We start from the raw sequence: 25,449 nt of genomic DNA on the forward strand, positions 1-25,449 counted from the left end.
GTAGATTCAACTGCTGTGCCCGAGCTGCCCAGTGCCTTCAAAACACATTAACAAGTACTCGAATTAACTACAATAATTATGCTAATGTTGTCTTAACTTCAACCGTATTCTTCAAACAAAACGGCAGCAACAACAAAAAAAACTGGAAAATTGCACTCAGTAGGGTGCAGATCTCTGCCAGGCGTCCACCCGAGCTGATTGCAGCCACTCTAGACACTTGCTGCCGATGCGCTGCAGTGCGTTACAGAAGTGTTCCAGAGCAGATTGGGTTTACCTGCAGGCACTGTATGTGAAATATAGATAAGATGTCATTATGAGGATGAAAGCAGACAAAACTAGAAATACCACTTTGCGGTTGTATGCCTCTGCAAACCACTCAAGTTGTACTTACAGTTTACCTCCACGTCTGTGAAAAAATGGATGCTCCACACACATCTTTCCCCCATCAGCACAGAAGATCTTTACAATCAGCACAGTTTCAAGGTGGGCACCACAGATTAGAGTCACCAATCCAGTATCTGACCAAATGTCTCCCCCTCTGTTCCTGAGTTATGGCGTTGTGCAATGGCCATAAAGTGTTTTTGCAGAACATTATGATGTCACAGTTAATTAGAGCTTTGACATTTTGGATATAAAACATCATCACATCATTGTTATATCCTATGAGACATTTGTGTGAAATTTTATGATAATTACCACATGAATTCTTAAGTTATGGCCAAAAATATGTTTTGTGAGGTCACAGTCACTTTGACCTTTGACCACCAAATTCTAATCAGTTCATTTTTGAGTCCAAGTGGACGTTCTAACCAAATTTGAGGAAACTTCCTCAAGACCTTCTTGAGATATCGTGTTCACAAGAATGAGAAACATGCAAGGTCACAGTGACCTTGACATCTGACCACCAAATTCTATTCAGTTCATTGTTGAACACAAATATCAAGCAAAAATGATCATATCAACAAAATTTGTAAGTCTACCAAATCAGGCATGCAAAACACTAAATGAAACACTTGCAGTGTGGTAGTACGCCATGCGGCAGATGGATGAAGAAGGCAAAAATGTGGCCTGTAACAGACTAGGTAAGGCTTGTTGTATTTAGCCAAGCCGATTGCAGAAACTTACAGCCCTACAGGGTGGCAGTCAATGATGGTATAAAACAGTCAACAACTGTGAAACATCGCAACCATGAGATCCCTGAGCATACAGTCAAAATAGTCACTGGTTTCAGCCTTGATGGGAATCTTTGAAAAGAGCTGTTTTTTGGTCAAAAATCCTGTGTACTGAGACTGTTGTGCCCGCCTCCCTAAAAAAAAGTCTTGTCTGTCCACTTGTTTGTTGTCCCACTTGCTCTCTGCCCATCTAGATGATGAGAGAAGCTGCCACCAACATTGGCAAACTGTCAGACCAAAGGCCAGCATATTGGCAGTGTCAGCAGGGCCTCTGTGGAGTAGAACTACACCGCAGCAAATTATGGATATCTGGATCAATGTTTTGCAGGCAATCATCAGTTTTCTTTAACATGAAAATAATTCAATGTGTGTTTTAACAGTCCAATTAAATCTGACAGGCTTTTAGAGTGTAAACATATCTGAAGAGATCTCAATTCAGCAGATTGATCTGTTGAGAACTTTAACCACCGCCAAACAGCAAATGAATATGAATATTGGACTCATTATGCACAAATGCATATACAGAACATCGAGCACTCAGTTTAGCAGGCGAGCGCTGATCCAAGGCAGCCTCAGAATATAAACAACTTCCCTTGCTTTAAATCATCATTACTGCAGTGACAGACAGAGTCCCTGCAAAGACAGTTTCAACAGTGGAGTCAATCAAAGCAGAGGGTGACTGATGCTTGTCATGAATGATGCTGGCCCTCTGTCTCTGGGCACCGGCCTGCTGTTCTCTCACTTGCTCACTCGCTTTATGCTTACTTGCTCCTTTGTAACTCAACTAACACTGGGCAAGAGGCTGGGTTCACCCCAAGCAGGTCCTCAGACTATCACAGGGCTGACACACAGAGACAGACAATCATTCACACTCACATTCAAACCTACAGGCAATTTAGAGTCACCAATTAACCTTTCCCACATGTCTTTGCTGTTGGAGGAAGCCAGAGAACCCTGAGAAAACCCACGCTAACCTGGGGGGGACATGCAAACTCCATACAGAAGGGCCCCCGTACGGTATATCAATAAAGGCTTATAAGACGTGTCCATTGGTGTAGAGATTGTGTTGATATTTGAGCAGGTTCAAGCTAAGGCAGGCATTTTTATTTTGACATAATTGTGCTAGCTCATGACGGGAGACTTTGCCAATCGCAGGTCATTTCAGAGAGAGGACACTGGCTGTTCTACAAATGCAGACACACATGCATGTCCCAGATGGGGAAATCCTAATGCAGTTGCGGAGAATTCTGCAGAGAAAGTTGCTATTACAGCATTGGCAACAACTGCCTACACTGCAAACAACCCAAAAACTGAAGCTGTAAAACAGTTTGAGAATAACAAAATAAAACAATATCGATTCAGCATTTCAGACATGGAAAGCAATTGTTGCTAATAGTTTAGTCCTCTGCTAACTGGAGCCAAAGGCTCATTGTCGCAGCTTCAAGTTCATGTTTACGTAATGTTAGCTAGAGCCTCAAATAACAGTGCATCTTCCACCTCACTCCCCGTGACAACACATCACCTTGCCAGGATGAGAGCAGCAGCTGCCCTAGAGACTGACCCCTAGTTAGCAGCTGCAGCAATGTGAATCCAGCCAGCACAAACCCCAGCTACGGTGATCAATTCACCTTGAGTCCCTGATTAGCAAACTTTCTGTTGCTGCTGTTACATAAGTCAGACCTGGCACTGCCACTGGCCACCAGCCCGCTGTGACAACCGGCGCTGGCTGAATTTGAGCCACTACAGCTGCTGACAGAGGGTTCTTCTCTGAAGCTGCTGCCCATTCCCCTCCCTGTGAAGAAGTTTACAGCTGCATGGAGCAAGGCGGAGACTGTGGGGTGGCAAGCTAGTTAAGTCTTGTCTCATTTGTGGTCTGATAAACAGAGAGAAAACATGGGGCAAATAAAAAACAAGATGAAATATCAATGTATTGGAAACACTAGGTTTCAGTACAGGCAGGTGTATATGCCTGTGGTCATCTGAGGGGTTTAGGACTGAGATGGGGAGGGAGAAGCTTCGGGAGGAGGGTGTATTTTCAAATTCGACTGTTATTTGCCTTTTCCAGAAAACTGCCCACCCAAGCTTTATGGTCTTGCAATTTTGTCTGGCTTCTGTCATAGTGCGATTAAATTTATGTAAGTGTTCTGCTATTTCTCTTAACTGTTTGTGACAAGGCCTAAATCTTAATTACCAAGTACATTCCACTGTGGAGCTTGAAAAAAAAGCAATTGAAAAACGATTTGTAATCCATCATTTGTTTTGGTGCACTGTATAGAAAGTGCACTTTGAACTCCATCCAGCAACTCACAGTCAAAAGGTGGTATATGAATGTCAGCGGCCTCCTGCGTCTAAATGTGCATTGGTAGATATTTTAATGGAGCTGACGAGGCTGACCTTGTGGGTCTAGAGTCTGTTTATTCTGAGCCAGACAGAGTGCTCAGAGGGACAGCCGACAGGTGTGTTATTGGTTCCTGATGGCAGACAATGTGGGCATTACCCTCAGACAGCTCTGCACCAGCCTTCAGCTTCATGGCAGACATAACTCATTTCATAGAGTGTTAATTTGGAGCGCTATTCCATTACAGGTTGGCATTGTGGTGCATGCCACCACTGGCTCGCACTGCTGCATTTCAATTTCACATTAGGCCAATCACACAATTGGGCTTATTAAAGAGTGTTCCTCCTCACAAAATTGCCTTGGAACTGTAAAATTATTCACAGCATAAAAACCAGCTATGACTTATCTACTTTCTGTCTCCTCTGACCCCCCCACCTCCCTCCATGCTCTCTCTCTTCCTCTCCCCCCTTCATTCATTTCATCTTATCTTTCATTTTCCACTCATCATCTCGTTTCGTCTCCACTGCTGCTTCCCTCTTTCAGAGCTCTCCTTTGCAACAGCGGAATATTAAAATGAGATTTGATGAGAGTGTTATCAGGCTCCGAGTCTTTTGTCCACTTTCTCCTTTCTGAAGGAGACTCTTAGTGCTCAAGGCGAAAAAGTGTGCGTGTGTGTGTGTATCCACGTGCACATAATCATGTCTATGAGGGGGTGGGGGGATAAAGTACAAACTGTCCCCCTCTCCTCGCGGCACCTTCATATCTCTTCTCTGATATTCCATCTAGCATCCAAGCGCATTTTGAAATTCTCCTCAGATAGCGATCTTCTGCGAGGCACGGGAGGATGAAGCAGGAGAGAGCAGCAGAAGAGAGGGAGGGAAAACTGCTCTCCACTCCCATCACCTTGGGTGGATAAATGCAATGTGTGGACCCAGACGAGTGCAACATGAGAAGGTAATGGGCTCACTCTGCAGTCAAAATGGCATCAGAGAAAAAGTTACAGCCATGCCGAGTGGAAAAGTCAACATTCTGCTGAAAGAAAACCAACGTACTCCTCTTTCTTTAGCAAAACTTAAAATGCCTATATTTACTCCACCAAAGTGAAACATTTGAACTGTTGGTAAAAGATAAGTGCCTTTTATTTCATTCAACTTTATTTTCCATTTGACAGCCCCTCAACTGAAAACTCTCACCACTATGTTGCTCCCTCTTAACTCAGCCAGCAATGTGTGTCGTTTCTTTTCATGCTGCACAAATGCACCAATTCTGGTCCTACATCTACCCTCTCTATCGAACCAAGATAGATAGGACTGAGCAGGGGAGTCAAGCAGTGGAAATTAAGAGGCAAAGGGGGTAAAAACGACCCTGGTGAGGCTTCGATCGACCTCAGCCGGCCCCTTTATTTACACAGCATCTCTTGCTCCCAGACATCCCACAATCCCAGTCCACCATCCATCACAAGGCACAGGGACAGAGGGCCAGGTCAGAGAGGTTTTAGTGGGTAGAGTCTGGGTTGAATTTGCTGTGGTTTGAATGCACAGAAACACAGAGGGGATGAGGTGTACAGAAGATGTAATCTCAAAGAGTAACACAATGGAGCAGAGGGAAAGAGGTAAGGGATGGAAGAAGTTGAGGATGGAAGCTGTCAAAGAGAGGAGGATTGGTGGAGGGGGTTTAGAAAGGTGAAATGGAGCAGAGGGGGGAACAAAAGCGCGATAGAGCAATCATCAAGGGATGCCCTCAGTTTACATACTTGTTCCCTCCACTAAGCTTGTATCCATGAGCGCGGGAAGAGCTGCCTCAGATGTAGATGTCTTGCTCCTGTCCCGATCTCGTTCCCGGTCTCTGTCTCTGTCTCTGTCTCTCTCCCTTCCTGAGGACGAGGCCTCCCCAGCTCGTCGCTGCCTGTTCTTCTGGGCCTCCATGGCTTTGAGCTTCCGGGCGTGCTTGTGGCCCTTATAGTGGGCCTCTGCTTGGTTCTGCAGGAAAAATGAGAGAAAACCAGGTTAGGAGGAAAAAGCAGAAAGGAGTATTTGACTCAATGCATTATCTACTGGAGAGACTAAAGCCCACGTGCAATAAATTTTAAAATGCACACCTGAATATTCGCTCTCTCGCGGGCATACACAGACTGCAAGGACGAGAGTCTGTTTCCACCTGATAACAGCACCGGCACATTGGGAGGCCAGAGGTATAATTGCATGTGTAATATGCAACAAGAGAGAGGATCCCATCTCCACAACTACCCTATTAATGTGCACTGTGAGAGTCAGCCTCTGCAAATCCGAGACACGTGGCAACGCGCACACACACACACACACACACACACACACACACACACGCACATACACACACATACACATCCGAGCACTCACGAAGCACACAAATGCACAAATACAAATCAGACGTACAACACATTCTGACTGACTGCGATGCAGCAATAAACACGTTCACACAAATTTCCCTCCGGGTGGAGTGAGATTTACCTTCACATTTTTATCATTCTCACGGCCCTGTTCAATCTGTGAACAAAGCTCCTGTTGTCAGAGCAAGCGTGGATACATAGGAATAGCAGAGAAATCAATACAGAGATCACTCATTAAAAGCTAAAACAACCTCCGGGGATCAGTTCTCATCAGCTCCTGGCCTGGATAGGACATAGTTATAGCGGGGGAAAGAGAAGAACTAGAGCCTGGCTAAATGAGGAGTTTTGTTTTGATTAAATCCAAAGTGTGGAAAGCTTAAATGTCCCTAAATAACACAAATTATTGAGAATACTAAGTAATATGGACACTTTCATACCCTCAATATGTAAGAGAGAAATGGATTAAGGATGACAGATTAAGTATAAAATAGACATTTTTTCCGAAGGGTGTATGTTTTGACATGTGAAGCAAAGCAAGTCTTTCCTTCAAGACTGCAATGCTTCCTTCCAAGCTCTCACCCAGTTTTACCTCCTCACGAAATAAATCATGCAAATCCTCAGGGACCAAACAAGTTCAGTAAAGAGGCTGGACTTTATTTTGAAGGATTACTAAGTACACGCAGAAATGATTTAAATACCTTTTCAGTGGGAGCAAAATGTGAATTTCTCTGACTACCTGAGTGTCAACAATACATTAAGACTTGTAAGCAAGAAATAAGATGCTTTGCGCTGTGTTAGCACACAGATCTAAGGTTACAGGCACACATACATACACCACCAGTGACATCTATTAGCTCTATGTAAACACCAGCAGTCTAGAGATGGAGTTAAACATGTACACTCCACATTAGCGAGCCTAATGGTGTGATATAGTGGAGGCCTATGAATAATGTGGCTGTCAAAGCATCTGTAAAAACAACTCCAAGACTTCAGTGCATCGTGTGACTGATCTGCCGTGAAAAGGCTTCGGAGATTAGCGTGATGTGACGAATTTAGCCAGCGCCTTCTCCGCCACCAGTCTCTCCGTCCAATTGAGTCTCAGTGGAGGCAGAGGGACAAGGTGTGAAATGAGCTTTAGTTTTCACATCACCATGCCGGCCAGCCGGATACAGTACTCTTCTTAGGGATCCTTCATTGTCCGGTGATTAGGCAATCCTATGGCTAAAAGTATATGTCGGACTGTATCTGGTGCACAAACATATGTTTAGTGGGTGGTGAACATGAACCCTCATTGCTCTAAAATGGCGCTGAGTTCTCTCTCCCAGTAATGACTTGCTTATAGCAAAAATAAAAACAAAGGCATAAAAATAAAGTGGATTTGCCAGTTGGTTTGCTCAATTCAGCAATCACTGAGCAGCCTGTTTTGATGGGGAGGTGCATGTGTCTCCTCAAGTCACTAAACATGTAGGATGTTGGTAAAAAATATTGCTTTTATTAAATTTACAAGTCACAGGTGTCTTTGTGATGCTTTCACTGCACTGTGCTATGAATACATGTAGCCTAATCATATTAGATTATGTTATCATCACAACATAGAAAATGAAACGTGATGAACAAGAGGAAAGACATCAAATGAAAATGTGCATTGTGACATGAGTAGAGGACAAACTGAAAACTGCTTACACACACACGCATGCACACACACTCCCTCCAATGCTCTCACCAAATAGTCCTTGAACTGTTTTACAATGATTCAACACCACTGTACTTGGATTATAGACACCAAAAATACCATCATACTGCAAAAACGTAGCCTATTATTCTAGAGACCCAAGTCCTCTAATAATAGACACTAGATTCCAGTCATTTTAGATGATAATTATTTTCCATACACACTGCATATGTATCAAAAGGGCAAGAAGTTTTCAATGAGCTTTAACAAACTGGGAAACCAGTAACCAGGGCTGGAGAGTAACATATTTAAAATACAAAATATGAGTAACTGTATTCTGTTACAGTTATATTGTTTAAGTTGGTGGTATTCTGACTAAAGTTACTGTCTTCTAAAACAGATTACTTGGGGGGATTACTTTCTTTTTGTTTTATTTGCTTCAACACCGTGTCCTCACTGAATGCCACAGGAGCAAGCTCCGTTTGATTGCATTGTTTTATATTGGAATTTTCGAAGTGACTCGGAGCGAAGCAGCACTGCTGTTTTGAACTGACCTTTTGTCAGAACCTGTTTCTATTCATTCACATCACTCGCTTTGAAAGCCCCACAATGGATAGAGAATGGCTGATTCGTGAAGTTGAAATGAGGAGTTATCTTCTCATTTAACTACAAAAACCTAAGTAAGGGGGCAGCTGGGTGTAGGAAGATCACCAGTGAGCTGAAAGTCTCTGGTAAATGACCGTTGCTAATGACAACCAACCAGCTGCTGGCTATATTATATGTAATTTTCAGTAAATATCACAATATAAAACATATGTTTTCTGTTTAAAAAGTACAAAAGTAGAATGATAGCAAGTACTTGCACATGTTTTAAGTGGTTACGTCTCCAGTCAAGCACACAGCTGATAGTAGTCTACATGGTTTGTTTACGTGATGTAACAGAAGTGCATTTTTAAAAGATTCAGTGAGAACAGCGATAACGATATTTGCTTTTAGGACATGGAGTAAATTTCAAATGAGGCACACATTTCCTATAAACAGATAAAAAAGTGTGTGAAGTGCACCTACCAAATGGCAATGGCATAGGAAATGAACAGCGAGGACACTGTCAGCAATGTGGTTTTGGCATGAAAATATAAGTCCCAGACAAATGAGCTCCGTAAGATGATTCTGAAGTATTTAGAATGCATTACTGAGGTTGAGTAATCTAATGGAATACATCAGAAATTACATTTTAGGGCATTTAGTCAGCAATCTGTAGTGGAATACATTTTAAAAGTAATTCTCCAAAAGCTGCCGATAACAACATTCAAACAACCTCTAGTCTTCCTCAATAGCCAATGACTCAGTAGCCCTCCCATCTCCTTGACCAGTGATTAAAATAAACAAAAATACGAGAAACACAACAGAAATATCTGATGAGCCACATTAGTATGCATAATGCTATAATAGTAACACTCCCTAAAACATTTTATATCCTTTTTCTGGACTGAACAGGGCTTTTTAGTCACAGCAGAAAGGCCCAAGGACAACCAGGTGTTCCTCTAATGTGACTTTAAAGGAATAGTTTGCCATTTTGGGGTAATATGCTTATTTGATTTTTTGCAGAGTTAGATGAAAAAAAAAATCAATGTCTCTCATGTCCGTATGGTAATTATAAATCAACTGCCAGCAGCTGCTTAGCTTATCTTAGCACAAGGGCCATGTTATCTGCCCAGAGAATTCACCAGTGTTTTTGTTGCTGCTGTTTGCATTCCTCTTGATGCATATTAAAAAAAATTACACAACAGGAATATTCAGTGTTTTTGTTTTGTTTTTCTTGTGTAGCATAAAGGGAATAAACCTGCATTTTGTTGTGCAGCTCTGTGCTGTACAATGACAATGAATGAACTTTGAACTTGAAAGAGGGGTAAAACTGCCCTCCTAACAGCACCTCACTTATCTAATTTACACATAATAGCTCATTATTTAATCTGTACAAACAATGAAATGTAAAAATGAGGGGGCATAGTATCATCCTGAACTCTGCACTCGTTGCCTGGCAATTTCACAGCAACGACAAGAAGGCTTGAGTGATTTCTTTATTTCATACGTTCACAACTTCCTGATATTACACCAGGATACAGAGATAGATCGCTCAAATGATTATTTTAGCACCTTATGGCCCCGTGTCCACCAAAGCTTTTTTCAGTAGCTGTAAACGTCCCTCAGGAAACACCCACCTACGAGATTTTGAGAGCTCTTTGGCAGCACAGCATTTTTTCAGCTGAGATGCGTTGGTTGTGTCTCAATGCTGATGTCATTGTTGCTGTTCAGTACTTGTACATGGAAGATGGGACAGTTGGTACCTAGTGCAGTGTCCAGTGTGCAAAGATTATTTAAACAAGCAGTGCTCCCATTGCAGAGAATAAAAAAAAATACATTGGCACAGGATAAAACGTTTTGGTGGACATCGCCCCAAAGTGTACCAGAGTGGACAATACTGACCATCTCAATGTTGTTGGTCTCAGTGTCTCCTCTCCTCACCTTGCATATCTTGGAGAAATTATCCCACTGAGTGACAGAGTGACATACTTTGATATTTACAACAACCTGATCGAAATACCAGGAAATATCGCCATTTAACCCAACAAAGATCAAAACCAGGCCTCTTGTTGCTAAATTAGCTTCAATCTCTACAGTTGGTCTGGCCAATTTCGCAATATGCTCACTTCCTGTAGGCAGGGTCTCAGTTTTCCCTTATCTTCCTGCGGATGCCTCATGTCTTACTGCTTAAAAGTTCAGTTTTTATTTGCTTCAGCAGCTTGTTAAAACTTATTCACAGATTCTGTACCCTGTTGGTAGTGCATCCCACCACACAACAGCTATTAGGCATTTTTCTATTGTTTGCTAGCAGATGTAGTCTTCCTCTCCACTGGGGGCGGGACTTTAATGTGCTCTGTCTCTATACTGTATATGACCGTAATGGTGTAAAAAATACCAGAGATGTGTCGAGCAGGGAGGTGGCTAACCTATGTTCTGCAAACTCATATGTCAAGAAAGTAAATACTCTTACACCTATTTGACTCTTTCACCTATAAAAAATACAACTGCACACCTACTGAATTCAAGTTTCTCAGTTTAACCGAACTAAAACTAATGTTGGCTTAATTGCCCTTTTATCCCATCATAAAACACACTTCATTCAGACTCGACAGAGAAACAAAAATAAAACTCAAAATAAAGATAACAAAATAAAATTCATCGAAACTGTCTTAGTTGGTCTTTCCATTGTTCCAACAATCACCAACTCTGTTTTGGTTGAAATAAACCCTTAACTGCAGAGTGAGATGTGAAAACATGCTGTTTACTCTCGCTATTCTCTCTGCTGTCCTGTAACGTCTCCCCACCATTCACAGTCGCCATCTTTCTCAGCTCAGCTGCCTGTTTCATCAGAGGACACTGACCTCTGGTGGCACATGTTGAACACTATACTACAATACATTGCTTCAATACAGAAAGAAGAGCATCCCTATTTTTGATGGTATTGAAAATTATAGTTGCCATTTTTAAATACCCTGGTACACTGTAACACTGTGATTCTGCCCAAGCCTAATGACAAGACTACAGTAAGTTACTCTGCTTGAAAAATTAAATAGTTTGGCACACACCCCTTTGTAAAACCAATTTGGTTTAAAGGTGCAGTGAGGATGAAATGCTGATGGTGTCATCAGGGCACAGATAGGCCACTGCAATTTCAGGCCTAGGACCTCTTAGCTGAAATAGAGAAGGAGCAGCTACCCCCTACTGCATACATTGTAAAAACTGAGCTGCACTTGAGACAATTCTTTGATTATTTTCAGGTCTTCCAGTTTGCACTTGCCTGTTGCTGCTATTTCAGCAACATCTGTAGCATGGCTAGGAGCGTTAGCCTAACCCACAGCACTTTCACCGTTGGTTTCTGAGGTGGACGGTCTCTTGCTCGAAAAGTGGCTCACAAGAATGTCCTTGCAATAGTTCATTCATTCATTCTCCATAACCGCTTATCCTATTAGGGGTCGCAGGAGGGACTGGAGCCTGTCCCAGCCAACATTGGGCGAGAGGTGGGGTACACCCTGGAAATGTCGCCAGACTATCACAGGGCTGACACATAGAGACAGACGCCCATTCACGCTCACACCTACAGCCAAGAGAACATGCATACTCCGCACAGCTGGAGGGCTCCCTCACCCCTCTAGCTGTGAGGCGACAATGCTAACCAATGCACCATCATGCTGCCTCTTGCAACAGTTATACAGCTAATTAAGATACATATTACTGTTTACACACAAAAGTATGTTGAACAACAGTACACATATTGAGTACGTAGTGCATTGTATGCGATTTCGCACGCAGCTGAAGTGTAGTTAGCATCGTGCTCTTTTACACCTGTAACCACACCCAACAGTGACATCACTGTGCAATGACACACGCCGGAGTACACCTCTACATCACTGCAACCAGGTGAGAGGTTCAACCACTGGAGGTCAGCACAGACAAGATCAGCCAGTATTAAAAGCTCTTTAAGGTCAATTTGTGCTTTACTGAACAGCAGAGAAAGCTCCCTTATTTCTCCTTTGAGCATTATGCATAAGGATAACTTGGTATAATATGTGAGGAGGGTACACGGAAGTGTAAGGAAAGTATTCATGCTCTCAGAGAGACAGATAAAGCTACAGTCAGACCTGACACTCCTCTTTAAGTCAGTGTGCAGAGGCAGGGAATGGGATTTGCTCTAGTGTGTGAGGAGCACGTCTGAGTCTCCTCTCCTCCCTCAGCTCCCTGTCTCCTGTGCCTCAGCCCTTCTTTGAAGATGGAGTCCAAAAAAGTGTGTGCTGCTGCTGTGTGTGTGTGTGTGTGTGTGTGTGTGTGTGTGTGTGTTTTACTGTGCCCAGACATGAGATGTCTTAAGGCTTTCTGGACTATTATCTATTTGTTTATGTGAATATGCATGAAATGTCATGGGATGTTTGCCTGTGTGTGTATGTGTGTGTGCTCTCGTGCGCACGTTTCCAGGCGTACAGTATGTGTGTGTGCATTTTTGTGTACGTGTGCGTGTGCCTGGGGTGGCGAGGATGGGAGAAATGGAACGAGGAGCCGAGAATGCTGCTTCCTGCTGGGGCTGCTGATTGTTTCTGGTCTTTGCTGATAAACGACAGCTCTCCCTGCTGTCTAATCCCTCATACCAAAACAACAGGCAGACACACACATACAGATTTCACTGAAAGGAAAACTGAACAAACTTTTATATACACATAACTAGAAAAAACTTTAACTTTTACATAAATTTGCAGAAAGGGCTCCTCTTACAGTTTTTGTTTAGCATACAGACACAAACAGACACACATTTGCTTATTCATACACACACACAGTGTACACAAACACAGTCAGTGGGGATGATAAGGGCTTAGGTAATTGAGGGACGGCCATATTTTCAAAAAACAACATTCAAGCAGATAGCAGAAGCACAAAACAAAGAGATAATATTCTCTAAGGCTATACTCCTTTTCCGTATAGATTGCTTTTATGCTGTAAATCACATATTCTTGCATGCAGTGTCTTTTCCTCTTATCATCCCACAACCGCTTTATATTTCACATAAACAGCAAGGCATAAAGCCACTAAAACACTGCTTACCGTTGAGTTAAAGCGCAGGTGGCAAATGTTGCAGGAGATAATCTGTTTCTTCTTGAGGGGCTGCGGGACTCCAAATGTGTGGTTGATCACTGCCTTCTGGACAGGGTCCATCTGAGAGACAGGAGGGAAACACCAGTGCAAACAACATTAGTTCTACAAGATTTAATTTTCCCAAATGAGAAATGTTTGCGCAGCAGAACAACTCAGAGGTGAGGATGTTCCCAAGCGAGCCAAGATTCAATCTACAGTGTGGCCATACTTTTATTAAGTGTCCTCTAATACATCAGGGGACGGCGGAACATCACATCCAAATATGTCCAGCAGCCAAAGCAGAATGTAATGGGGAAATAATTTCAGTTATTATAGTGATATAGTGATAAATGGTGTCAGTTCCTCTGAATTAATTAAAAGGCATCGTTCATGATTCAACATTTGGCACCGATGTAGAGAACTATATTGAAAATATGGACAGCCAATTCCTTGTTAGAGGTGAAAGCTATAGCTAAAATTAATGCAGTCTAATACAGCAGCTAATAAATTCACCTTCATGAAGGTTATTATGTTCAGATTTTGTTTAAACTGCTTTTGGAAGGTGCTGATTTAACTGAATGATTGTTTTGGAGGCTGCAGCTACAAGAGGTCATAAAAAACAATATGCTGGTCACATGTTAATCATTGATTAAAGACAACAAAAAAATCCAATTACATAAAACTAAGAGCAAGAGATCTGGTACAAGCAGGGAGTGTTTACCTGTAGCTGAGCAGGTTTATGGCATAAATCTGGAGTAAATGAAAACTTCACTCAGTGAATTGGCATGAGGTTGCATGGCCCTGTGATGTGAGGGGAATATCTTTCTCCCTGCAAGGACAGTGTGTGATACTCAGAGCTTTGTGCATGATTTTTCTGACATCTCTGGCTGTTTCGCCCGCATGCATGGACTAACTTGACCAGAGTATTTTTTTGTTATTTTTCAGAAAAGGGAAAAAGGAGAAGTGCGTTAACGGTCTCACTGACTATGTTGACGCACACAAAATATTCAGATTTTTGCCCTTATTCCAAACAAGACAATGTTCCTACTAAACTGTTGACATAGCTATCAAAACAGATTATTCCACTAATATGCATACTCCAATTAACATGCCCTAACACGTCATTGGTCATGTCAAAAGATTTCCACCAGTGGAGGACTTGTTTGACCGTTGGGACACAGCCGAACACAGCCTCCCTCTTTCATCCACCGTCTTGAAAAGCTTGGTGTTACAATATTTGCGCATGTCCAAACACCTGTTGATATCCAAGCCTTTCATAATGTTCAAAAGTAGGTGTGTGTCTGCTTCCAACTAGAAATGTGGGCTTTTCTTTTGGGCATGCATCTCTGCCCCGCAGTCTTGCAAACTGTTGGCTGGTTGGTTTGTGTACAACGCACAGAGCTGAAAGTAAACAGGCAAGAGGCTGTGTGTCGCAAGCTGTGGGAAAAAGCCCAGTTGAGATACATATTCTGAATGCACAATCAAAAGAGTGCTCCTAAAGCCTGAGTAATACCAACATATTGTACATGTTGTGATCTACAAATGCTACATTCAGAGAAAGCCCTTATTTGGAATATCCAAATGGAATACGCTGTTTATGTGACTCGAATCAAGAACAGAATATGGTCATATTTGGAATAACAGTGAAATAGAAGTGTGCATGTAAGCATAGTAGCTAACTGGCACGCTTCTTATGACGCACAAGATCAAAGTGCATGTCAGTTTGAAGTGACAACCACCTGAGTGGAGAGGCCTACTTTATCTATTTTGTCAAACTATACTGCATACCAACTAATTATGCATTGCAAGTAAACTGTCACAATGAAAGTAATGTGACTGTGATAAGTACAAATGTAAATATATTCAGGCTGATTGCTATGCTTTTGAACAACAGGTGGCTGCGATCCAACTGTGTTTACTCTTTACTGCTTTTCTACAGTACAACAGTGAGCAGGCAGACAGAACTTACTAAAAAATTTAAAAAGCAAGAAAAACAGTGCTTGACCTAGTGCCTAGTCTCTCTTGACACAACAAAAGCGGCTTTACTAATTTCTCAGTCTGTAAATCCTTGCCTCCTCTCCTTGCGTCTTAGTTTCTCCTACCCTCAGGTAGGAGGAGTAAGAATGTTTTCACACTTGGGCCTTTTCAGCCCTCAATCCAGACAGTGACTCAGCATTTTTTTGTGCATATGTGAAGACTCAAAGAGAACTCAGACCCGTCTGAAGCAAACCCTACTCAGACCACCCCCGGAGACGGTGTAAGTTTGGTTTGCTTCAAGTCCGCGTTAGAGTTCACTTAACCTGTGTCTTGTGAACATAAAGCGCTCATTTTACTCTTTGCTGTTGTAATTTAGCCCTGTAGATCAAATGCTGTTGCACTTGGACCCTTGAAAAACAGACGCAACCACGTCAGCCTGTAGCAGGACGAGGAGTAGTTTGGTCCACGGAGGATACTGCATGTCTCTTCATGTGGAATGTAGAATACGTCAAACGGCAACAGTCTACAGCACACAGACACGCTAAGGTTTTCCTCCAATTTTCAGTTAATCTGAAAGTGAGAGGCTTCATAACCGCACTGCAGTGCTACGTCAATATGGCAATATATATGTCAATATATGTATAGGCTATAGTGTGAACTCAGAGAGGACTTGGTCCACTTTTTGGTTCACTTTAAGAGGACTGAGTTCGGTTTGTTTAAAAAGGACCATATGTAAAAAAAAACACACACCCTAAGAGACACAAGGAGACAGAAGTCGATGCAACAGACAGTTAACAAAATGAGACATTCACGCTTTGGAGCCATCACTTTAAAGTGATGTCGACTAAATATATCATGGGGCACAGCTAAATCATCAGTTGTGTATCACGCCTGTTTTTTACATCACAGGTGCCGAAAAGTCTTCCACAAAGAATACACCTGTACATTCTTGCTCATAGCTCCTCCAGCATGTCTCCTCTGTCCTTGAGAAGCATTTTAGGAATTGAGACATCCTTTAAGATGGTGTGGTGGGATCGATTTCCGGGTCACAGGCAGGAGGTCGGAAGAGAAAGGAGGCACTAATGAAAAAAGCCCAAGATCTGCAGTGCAATGACAGTTACATTGATGATATTACTCCTCCCACACAATTTATCCTGAACTAACCTCGTACTATGCAAGACATGATTTACTTTTGAAAAATGTTTTACAATAATGATATATTTTACTTTTGCTTTTTGCTTTGAATTTATTAACAATGTCGATTCTTTGCACACAGTTATTAAAGTTAACACCCATGGTCCACACACTTATTTGTCTAATTACACCTGTTGTCAGGACAGTGGGGGTGTGTAGATAATGGGCTTCACTAACATCTTCCTCACTCTTAAGTTGAACCTGTTATGGTGGGATAATGGCCCGACATAAGCCTGAGAAGACATCTATATATTCAGGAGGTTATAACATCTGTGTGGGTGTGCAGAACATTGAACTTACATCTCTTTCTGCACCAAATCCTACTTATAAGAACAGTTTTTGCGTGCAACTAGTTTTCATACTCTACTTATTCTCACTTTGTGTACATGTTATTTATATTCTTTTTATATTTCTCTTTCCTGCAGCTTCCTCTTTTTTTCTCTTTCTATATCCGAGGCAATGAAGGCAGCAAGATTGCTTGAATTTTCATGTCTGGATACATAGTTTAGTTTTACTGACGGACACCCACTCAGTATTGTTCAGTATTGTATCTGTGCTGCTGCAACAGTTTCTCTTTCTACCTAACTGAACTGATGGCTCATTGAATGCACCTGTGCCTGCTATATTTATGTGACCTGAAAGCATGACTCTGTGAGCACTGATGAAGGTCTGAGGGACTGCTACGGGTTTTAATGTTGCTTTACTGTGCACCTGAGTACTTTTGTTATGCAATACAAATTGGAAAGAATCATGTTTTGATTTCACGTGTGTGTATTTCTGTGGCTGTTGGCTTTAGATTGCCTTCACATTAAAGACAGAAGACATTCTGTTGCTGTAGAATTTCCTGTAGGCTATGTGTGTGGTCACTGTGTTTAGATAATAATTAAGATGTATGTCAGATTCTCTCTTCACTCATGCACTGCAGGCTAAAGTAATCATCAGGGCTGTTCCTGCTCTCACAAGGCGGAATATATTAATAGAACTCCTCCACCCACTCAACCACTAACAAAAACCTTTTTTAATTTGACGTCCAGACCTCAAAAATGGGGCCGAGCCAAAATGGTCCCTATGCTGTATTGAGAGAGGTGGGGCATGATGGACAGTGTCCAGGATAGAAATAATAACAATACTGAAAATATGGCTCCTAAAAATGTTCTTGCTGACATAAAAAAATAAAAGCTGATGCAAGGTTTCAGACATTTAAACCCACCCAGGGTGCAGGAATTTCCATAACTTAAAGGAGCATTCAGAGATCTGCTGGACGCCTATGATCTTTGCTGCTTTAACAATGCTGTTAAGATGTGACTTTCACTGCAATCTATTCTTAATTAGCTGGATTTATACTTCTGCGTTAAGGGGTTACACTTAACCTGTATGTTTCTGCATGTCAGGGCTAAAAGCAGCAATGGAGATACCACAGGGGGACTGTAAGAATTGTGATTGGTCAGCTTAGGCTGCTTGTGTCTCTCATTTAGGTTTCTGATACTTTTAGAGAACTTTGAGAGTGAAGAAAACATTAAGGAAGTTGAAGAAAGACTCTCAGTAGTCTCCTCTTTTTCAGTAACACACATCTAGTAAAGCCATGACACTGCAGACCTGTTCCCACAATCACTGCTCTGTATGAATGAACAAAAGGTAAACACAGTGATTGCACAGTGGTCAATAAGAAATGTCAAAATGACCTTACAAAGCCTCGTTTCCAAATAGCTCCATGTACGTATGTGAGTCAACTGGAAGTCCATTCATTCCTATGAGAACCTTTGTGATCTCCCACAAGTTCACAAAACTCCTCCTTCATTTTTTTTTATTTTTTTTAGATACGTTGAAAAAAAATCTAACTTTTGTAGCAGATTTCTGACAGACCATATGCACTGTGCCACAGGAAGTTAGCATAAAAATGAATTAGCTGACAAAGGAAGCATGCTTGTTGTGTAACATATAGAGAGCAAGCATAGTGGATCGCAAGTCTGGCTGGCTACACATCCGACAGGCCAGCCTCCTCACTTATTTGTTGCCATGCAAAACACAGAAGTGGACTGTTATTTAATGGAAAGGCATTTCTCAACACCGCCAGTCTCCTCCAAAATTCATGTATCTGTGCAGCTGCACAGCCATGGGTGATAAAGTAGAAAGGCAGGCAAGAGCATTGTTCTTGACAGTGTCTCCAATATATAAACCATAGTAGGCATAATGCGAAGGACGACTCCATTGTATGATCTTGGGATCTTGCCACTGGCGCTCTTTTCTACACTGTAGCGACAACATAAACAAATGTTATGTCAATGATGACGCAAGTGTACTTAGGTACGTAACAAAATGACTACTGTAAAAGTACGAATAAATCATACATAATATGAAAACGTCCTAAGTATGTATGCAGCCCACCATACCCCTTTATCACAAAGTAAACTAAGAATGAACACACAGTTACTGTGGGGAATAAAATACAGCCTGATCATGCATCTGGTAGAAGACTATAAATCCAGCTTTAGCCTTCATGTTTCTCTGCACACAGGCTCTGTAAGATGAGTGAGTTTGTTCTTAACACGACTATATTGCCCCTTTGTAACAAGCCTTGCTACAGCTCATATTCAAATGCAGTTAGACTTCATTGTAATCTCAGAAATGTGACTGTATAACACATTATGAGTCAGTGCAGCCTGGAGGGAAGTGTTTGGAGAGGGTTTTGGGCAGACTAATTCAGTTTTAACTGTCTGTGAATAGACTGCAGACAGTCCCAGAACGGCACACTATAAACAGTAGAGTGAAAGCCTAGGCTTCATTAGAAGGTCTGCATGCCACGATGACAGCTGATTTCATTGCGGCACCCTTCAGCATGGTATCACATATAACAATCATCTTGGATCTCTCCCCAGGTTGGCACAGTGCCTGGCTCAGTCCATTCCTCTGCTCGGATGGCAGAGCAATGACCGTGGAGAGCGCTGTTCTCACATAGAGTTTAGACCGCTCACTGGAACCACACCAATGGCACTGCAGACAGCCTCAGCTGCCCAGAGATCAAGGAGCGTTGGTGTACTGATGGCAGCGAGGATGGCGCATTGCCTTGCTTCCTTTGTGATACAAGCCTGAACAACATCAGATCCCTCTGTACCCCACAAAGAGCTGTGTCATGTCCAAGGCAGCTGCCTCCTCTGCAAGAGTGGAGTCTGTTTACTACAGATTCCTCAAGAAGGCCAGGTGTGAGAGGAAATATAAACACACCTCACACTGAAACCTCAATGCTGGAGGTATATCTCTCCCTCAGGGCTACCTTTGCCTTTGTTGCTTTATTTTGGCCTCTTCTACATGACTCAAAGCTACCTCTGGGAGCAACTGACTTTTCCCTGCGCCACCCAAAGCCTGACCATGAAACCTAGCTCTCCCACTCCTGCCGCCCTCTGTCCACCTTAGCAGGGCAGGCTGCACACAGCTATTTGTTTTAGGAACTGAAGAATGTGCCCATTGTCCGTCCGCAGCCATCCTGAACCGACTGCTATAAATGAGTCTTTTGTCCAAGCCCTCCGTCCTCCCCCGCCATCCTGGTGCAGACAGAACTTATCCTGCACCGGGCGGCTGAGTCCGTGATGGGGTTTCATGGTAGGTAGAGAGAAAGAAGGAGAAAGAGACAGAGAGAGAGAGAGAGGAGGGGGGGGGGGGGTGTAAGAAGGGACACCAGGGGAACCGGAGGATATTTAGTTTTGGAGACAGGTGCATTCATCTTACCCCCTGCACACGTCCGGGACAACGTGTGCCTTATCAGGGCTAAGAGAACCCGGGGCTCCCAGTTGAATGGACTTTGTGATTAATGCCACAGCTGCACTGTCAGACTTTGTGTTATGGAGGCTAATCATCTCCTCCTGGGACTGAAGCGACACTGATTTGATGTTATTTCCACAGTTATCATAATTTCTGCATTCTGGTTGAGGTAGATTCCACGTCCTACTGCGAGTTGTATTTGTATTTAACAACGGCTGAAAGACTGAATTTTATTGCATTTTCCTGTGAGCAAGGTTGCTGCATTCATTAATAATCTACTGCCTTCTTCTCCTACAACTGTTTCTAAAACAACTGCTTTTATTCTCTCTAACAAAGGTAGACTGAAGACCAAAAATAAAACAGCGCTTTAAATTCTGAAATATATTTGCTGTGGGTTTCCACAAATTATTTTTATTAGACAACACAAAGCTGCGAGGCACAGACGTTGGTTTGAGAATAGAAACGGCAATTTCCCCATTGAAGCATAAGCATAACACAGACAAAACACTGACCAGAGACCTGCCCTATTGCTTCCACCGCTAATATAAATACATGAGGGTGTTAGAGGAGCGAGCATTTTCCATGCTGACTTTGCTGGTGGGCATGCTCAATCCTCCATAGGGCAGTATAGGTGACCCTGCAACCCCAAAGTGGTGGGCGGCAGAACAAATGAATAAACTGCACTCTTCACATAGCAGGTTGGAGACCCCCTACACATACAGCATACGTTTATCCACCCCCTCACACATGTCCTCCACTGTAAGAACCAGCCAGCCAGATGTCTGTGTGGCCCTTCCTCTCTCACTCTACCTTTTTTCGCTTGGTTTGAAAAGGTGTAAAGTGTACGCTGCAGCGAAAGCTCTGGCTTATGTTTCATTTACAGACCACAGAACTGGAGATGGTTTCACAGTGTGCCATGAGGGAAGTGAACACACACACACACACCCACCCACACACACACGCGCGCGGCGTAAAACTAGGATCAAAGAAATCAGAAGTGCCTACACACACACAAAACGACAATGGGTATAGCGCTGGTAAGTAAAGGATCAAAGATACAGGCTTTTAATTCCAGGCACCGAGGCGAGGTAAGCATCAGAGCCAAGGTGCTTGAAAACCGAAGAGTTTGCTGCTGACGTTCGAAACAAAGCAATAAGGGTCTCATCTGTGGAGATGCTGATGCTGAGGTGACAACAGGAATGCTGAGAGGTAGAACACCACCTGAATAAAGATCAGCACCCCGAACCTGAGGTGAAGCACCTGAGGTAAGTTTATGGGATGAGCACTGGAAGCTAAGGTCTGGCAGAACAGATAGTGAGTCGATGAATGACAGGGTGGCTAGAATTATTAAGGACACGGTTTTATAGGCCCGTCTGTCTTTATCCCTCTCACTGATCATGAGGTTGAACACTGACACTAAATTTATGAAGAATATGTCACATGACCCCGGCTCATAAAATTAAGGTCATCACTGCTGCAGTGCACAAATGGATGTTAATACATCTGTTGGGGGCTGACGTGTAGTGACGTGTAGACGTGCAATACCACTGATATTTTGCAACGAGACAAAAAATCTAAAAGACATTTTGTTCTCAAGCTAAAGAAAGCCAGTTGCCTGTGTCCACTTGTATACAGTCTATGGCACTGTATAATTTGCAGGTTATCTTGGGCTTTGTTAGTGACCTTTATCTTTGTTGAAACTGATTAAAGTTACAGATAAATTGGTTCCACTGCTATCTAATTGCTATATTCCATGATATCAGGTGTCAAGGAGCCATTGCACTCACCGTGTTAAAGTTAGGGAAGAGGCTGAGAGGGGAGGATCCATTGAGTCTGAAGGGCAGGAGGTGTTTGAGGTCGAGCTGAGGCTGTAGAGGCCGTCCTGGGACGGGGAGGGAAGCCAGGAGGGGGCTGCCCTGGGCCGACGTACCTGGACAGCACAAAGAGATAGATGTTTAGAAGTTAGGAAACGACAGGAAACGTTAACATGGGGGACATTTCTGTCCCAGTATGATTGTAGGAATAGAACTGCACTGATGGCTTCCAAAAGGTCAGGTGCTGTGCTCAGAGGAGGCCTGACTTTGATTTATTTGATACCTGAGGCACCATTACACCTCCAGCTGACATCCAAAACACAAATGTGTGTGTACGAGTGTGCTTGCGAGCGAGCATGTGCTTGTATCTGGGACAATACAGTGTGTGTTTCTGTTAATATACAGACAATAGGAGGTGTACATGTGCATTTGGAGTGGGGGGTGGGGGACAGTTTTGCTGGAGACTTAATACTCCCATCACCCCAATTGCCCCAACTGATCCCCCAAGGACAAGCCACCTGTCCTCATGTACATACACGTACACACAGACACACAGACACACAGACACACACGCACATGCACACACATGCACACACACACAAGCACACAAACACATCATTTAATTACTGATTTATTGGCTGAGGAAAGGTGCCGGTGCGAGGGGAAGATGGGAGATATCGGATTTCAAATGGACCAGGGATGAAGAGATTTCTAATTTTCCGCTTGGCTGCGTTTCAGTGGACCAGTGTGCTCACCGGTGCACAGGCACTTATCCCAGCACCAGGATCAATCATTGGTGTCAGCTGCGGGTCACCGTAGCCACACCAAAGTATGCCTATCATGCGAGCCCTCCCGCAACACACATACATACACTGTGATGCAGTTGTACACATGTGTGATCACTCACACCACAGCCAAAAAAAAAAAAAAGCAATCACTGACCTTACAATAACACCAGCGGATCAGAAATAGAAAAGACTTTCCAAAAAACAAGCTTCTTCTCAGGGAAAGGGAGGGAGAAGATTTCGGAGACAGATGGTGGGATACAAAGAGGGAAAAGGTGAAGACAGACACACTGGTGTCACTCTGAAAAACTGGTAATATATTCATAGCTGGGAGTGCATTGTGTATGGTACTACTTTCTTTTCATTGAATAGCAATCTTGTTGTTGAAATAAAATAATTAGACTTTGAGAGAAGACTGAACTCAACAGTCTTATACCCTCTTTCCAACAATATTAGCACATATATGCAAGTTTTTTATAAGGCGATAGAATGCTTTACCACTCTCTTAAATGTGGTACTGACTATATTATTTTAATGATGTTTGAGCGCGGCTTAGACACAGACCAACTGTATTTTTTGCTGGTCTGTCATGACATTGCATCGGCAAAGGGGCTTAAATTAGAGTGTCCACTGTGGTGTAATTTCTCCACCACTGCCAATCGAAGCAGATCGGGTCTGGAGACGAAGGATACGCATGACTACTGCATGTCATTTGTCCCAGGAGTGAATGCTGATTGTAACCTTTTCCATTGAATACAAAAGTCAGATGTTAGTGGGGTATTTGTCCAGTGGGAAAGGGGCTTTATGAATGTTTAAAATCAAATTTAGTCTTGTTGCATGAAATTCAAGGACTGGAAAAATTAAATAACTGCATTTAAGTCAGTGCAAAATTCAACACTAATGTAGCTAAAACATGACAACACTGCCAAGATATTGCACAAATCTCAAGCTTAATCTTGGTTCATCAAAACCTGTTAACAAACCCACTTTTTCTAAAAACTGGATTACATTCAATGCAGATAGTTTGTGCATTAATCATTTGCTTAATTAAATAAAACACTTTCAAAGTTATGAAAATACCATGGTTCAGAAAAACTTTAATCATAGGTCTTCTGTCTCCAACATGAAAACCGAGCACACTATGCACCTACCATTGTTAGTTTTTGCCTCGTCACAAAATGAACACACGCCCCTCTCCACTGGCTGTAAACATAATTCCTAGAGAGACTGAAATATCGAGCCATTCCACTTATCATTCACCTAGACTGCTCAAACATGGCTACAAAGCCATCACAGAAACACAAAAAATAACAGAAACTCCAATTTTGTAGTGTTTTTTTCCTTTGTTGTGGTGTATTAGTAGTATTTATTTTCTTAGCATCGGTTTCAAGGTTGTGGTACAGTGATGATACTGCTTTATGGCTTGTGTGAAGTACAGTACAAAGAGATAGATAGAGAATTTGTCAGTAGTCTGGCCCACGGCTCTCTGCGGCTTGGCAGGATTGGCAGCCATGACGCGGGGTGTATGTAGTTGGTGGGTGGGGGGGCTGAAAGACTGAAGCTTTGAGCATATGCTCCTCAGTGCTGGGCTCCGGCCTGCCTTTGCCATGTGTGGGCACATCTCTGCTGTCTGTCTGACACCCGGGGAGATGCAGCGAAAGGATGGACGCAGCCTACAGACACGTGGGCAGCAGCCGGCGGGGGATCGCTCACACACTCAACACACATACACGTTCACACAGAAAACGAGGAGAAGCCGAGTCTTCTCTTGGCAGGGCTATCAGAGAAAAAAGCTGGGCTTGCAGGGAGGACAGTTATCAGCTGATAGTGCTTCCCCACCTCTCTGTGACTCCCTAGGCAGCTTATTAAATCAGGAGCTGGCTGTTTGCCTCTTTGGATGATAACGGAGGCACAGCCCGAATCCAGGCATGTACAGCAGCGAGCGAGGGAGTGTGTGTGTGCTCGGCTTGCATGTACTAGACCGGTATCACACACAAACACATACAAACATCACTGCCTACGCACCTCTGAAAACAAATAGCTCCCAGGGCAAGGGGGAAGTCAATATAAACACAGTCACATAACACACACACACACACACACACACACACACACACATAGAAAGGTATAATTTTGCACTTGGCACATATTGTGTGTGATTCCAGTAGGAGTACACTTTAAAGCAAAGCACCATAAATTTTTTAAAGCACATTTCTTTTGTTTTTGTGTGTTCATATGTGTGCAAGGATGGCTTCTTTCAGCCTGCAGCCCCTGATAACCTCCTTCTATCACATCGCGTCATTTTCCACTCATTTAATAATATGTGCGTGTCTGTGTGTGTGTGTGTATACATATGTATGTGTTTGCATGCGCACATTGTTATGTGCACATATGCTCTCTCTGTCCGGAGCCCTGTGTCAAGGCTCTGGGTTTATTTACGCCTCACTTGTGGTCCGGGGTCCAGACAACCACTGGCAGTCGAGGCGAGGCCTGAAACCAAATGTCCAGCCTCTTTTTCTCTCTCTCCCAGATGACTTTGCTAACGGATCTGACTGTCTCCGCCAGTCTTTCCCCAGGCAGGCCTCCTCCTCCTCCAACCATCACATTCCTCCCGCTCATGACTCACTGGGCTTGGTTACACAACAGCCACCGTCACATCGCATCTACTCGGATGCGAGTATGTTTGTGTGG

The 25,449-nt window shown here is 43.0% G+C and overlaps 1 protein-coding gene across 4 annotated transcripts in view; it reads right to left on the reverse strand.

The window, feature by feature from the left end:
• Nucleotides 1-25,449, reverse strand: part of znf385c (zinc finger protein 385C) — a 196,799-nt gene that overhangs the window by 11,657 nt on the left and 159,693 nt on the right. For all 4 annotated transcript variants that reach the window (XM_050069828.1, XM_050069827.1, XM_050069825.1 and 1 more), the window contains 3 exons: nt 21,947-22,089; nt 13,203-13,313; nt 5,264-5,489 (listed from right to left, as the gene is read on the reverse strand). In XM_050069828.1, coding sequence (XP_049925785.1) covers nt 5,264-5,489; nt 13,203-13,313; nt 21,947-22,089 — 480 coding nt within the window. The remainder of the gene's footprint in view (nt 1-5,263; nt 5,490-13,202; nt 13,314-21,946; nt 22,090-25,449) is intronic.

Source organism: Epinephelus moara, chromosome 18 (genome assembly GCF_006386435.1).
Source record: "Epinephelus moara isolate mb chromosome 18, YSFRI_EMoa_1.0, whole genome shotgun sequence".
Classification (NCBI taxonomy): Eukaryota; Metazoa; Chordata; class Actinopteri; order Perciformes; family Serranidae; genus Epinephelus; species Epinephelus moara.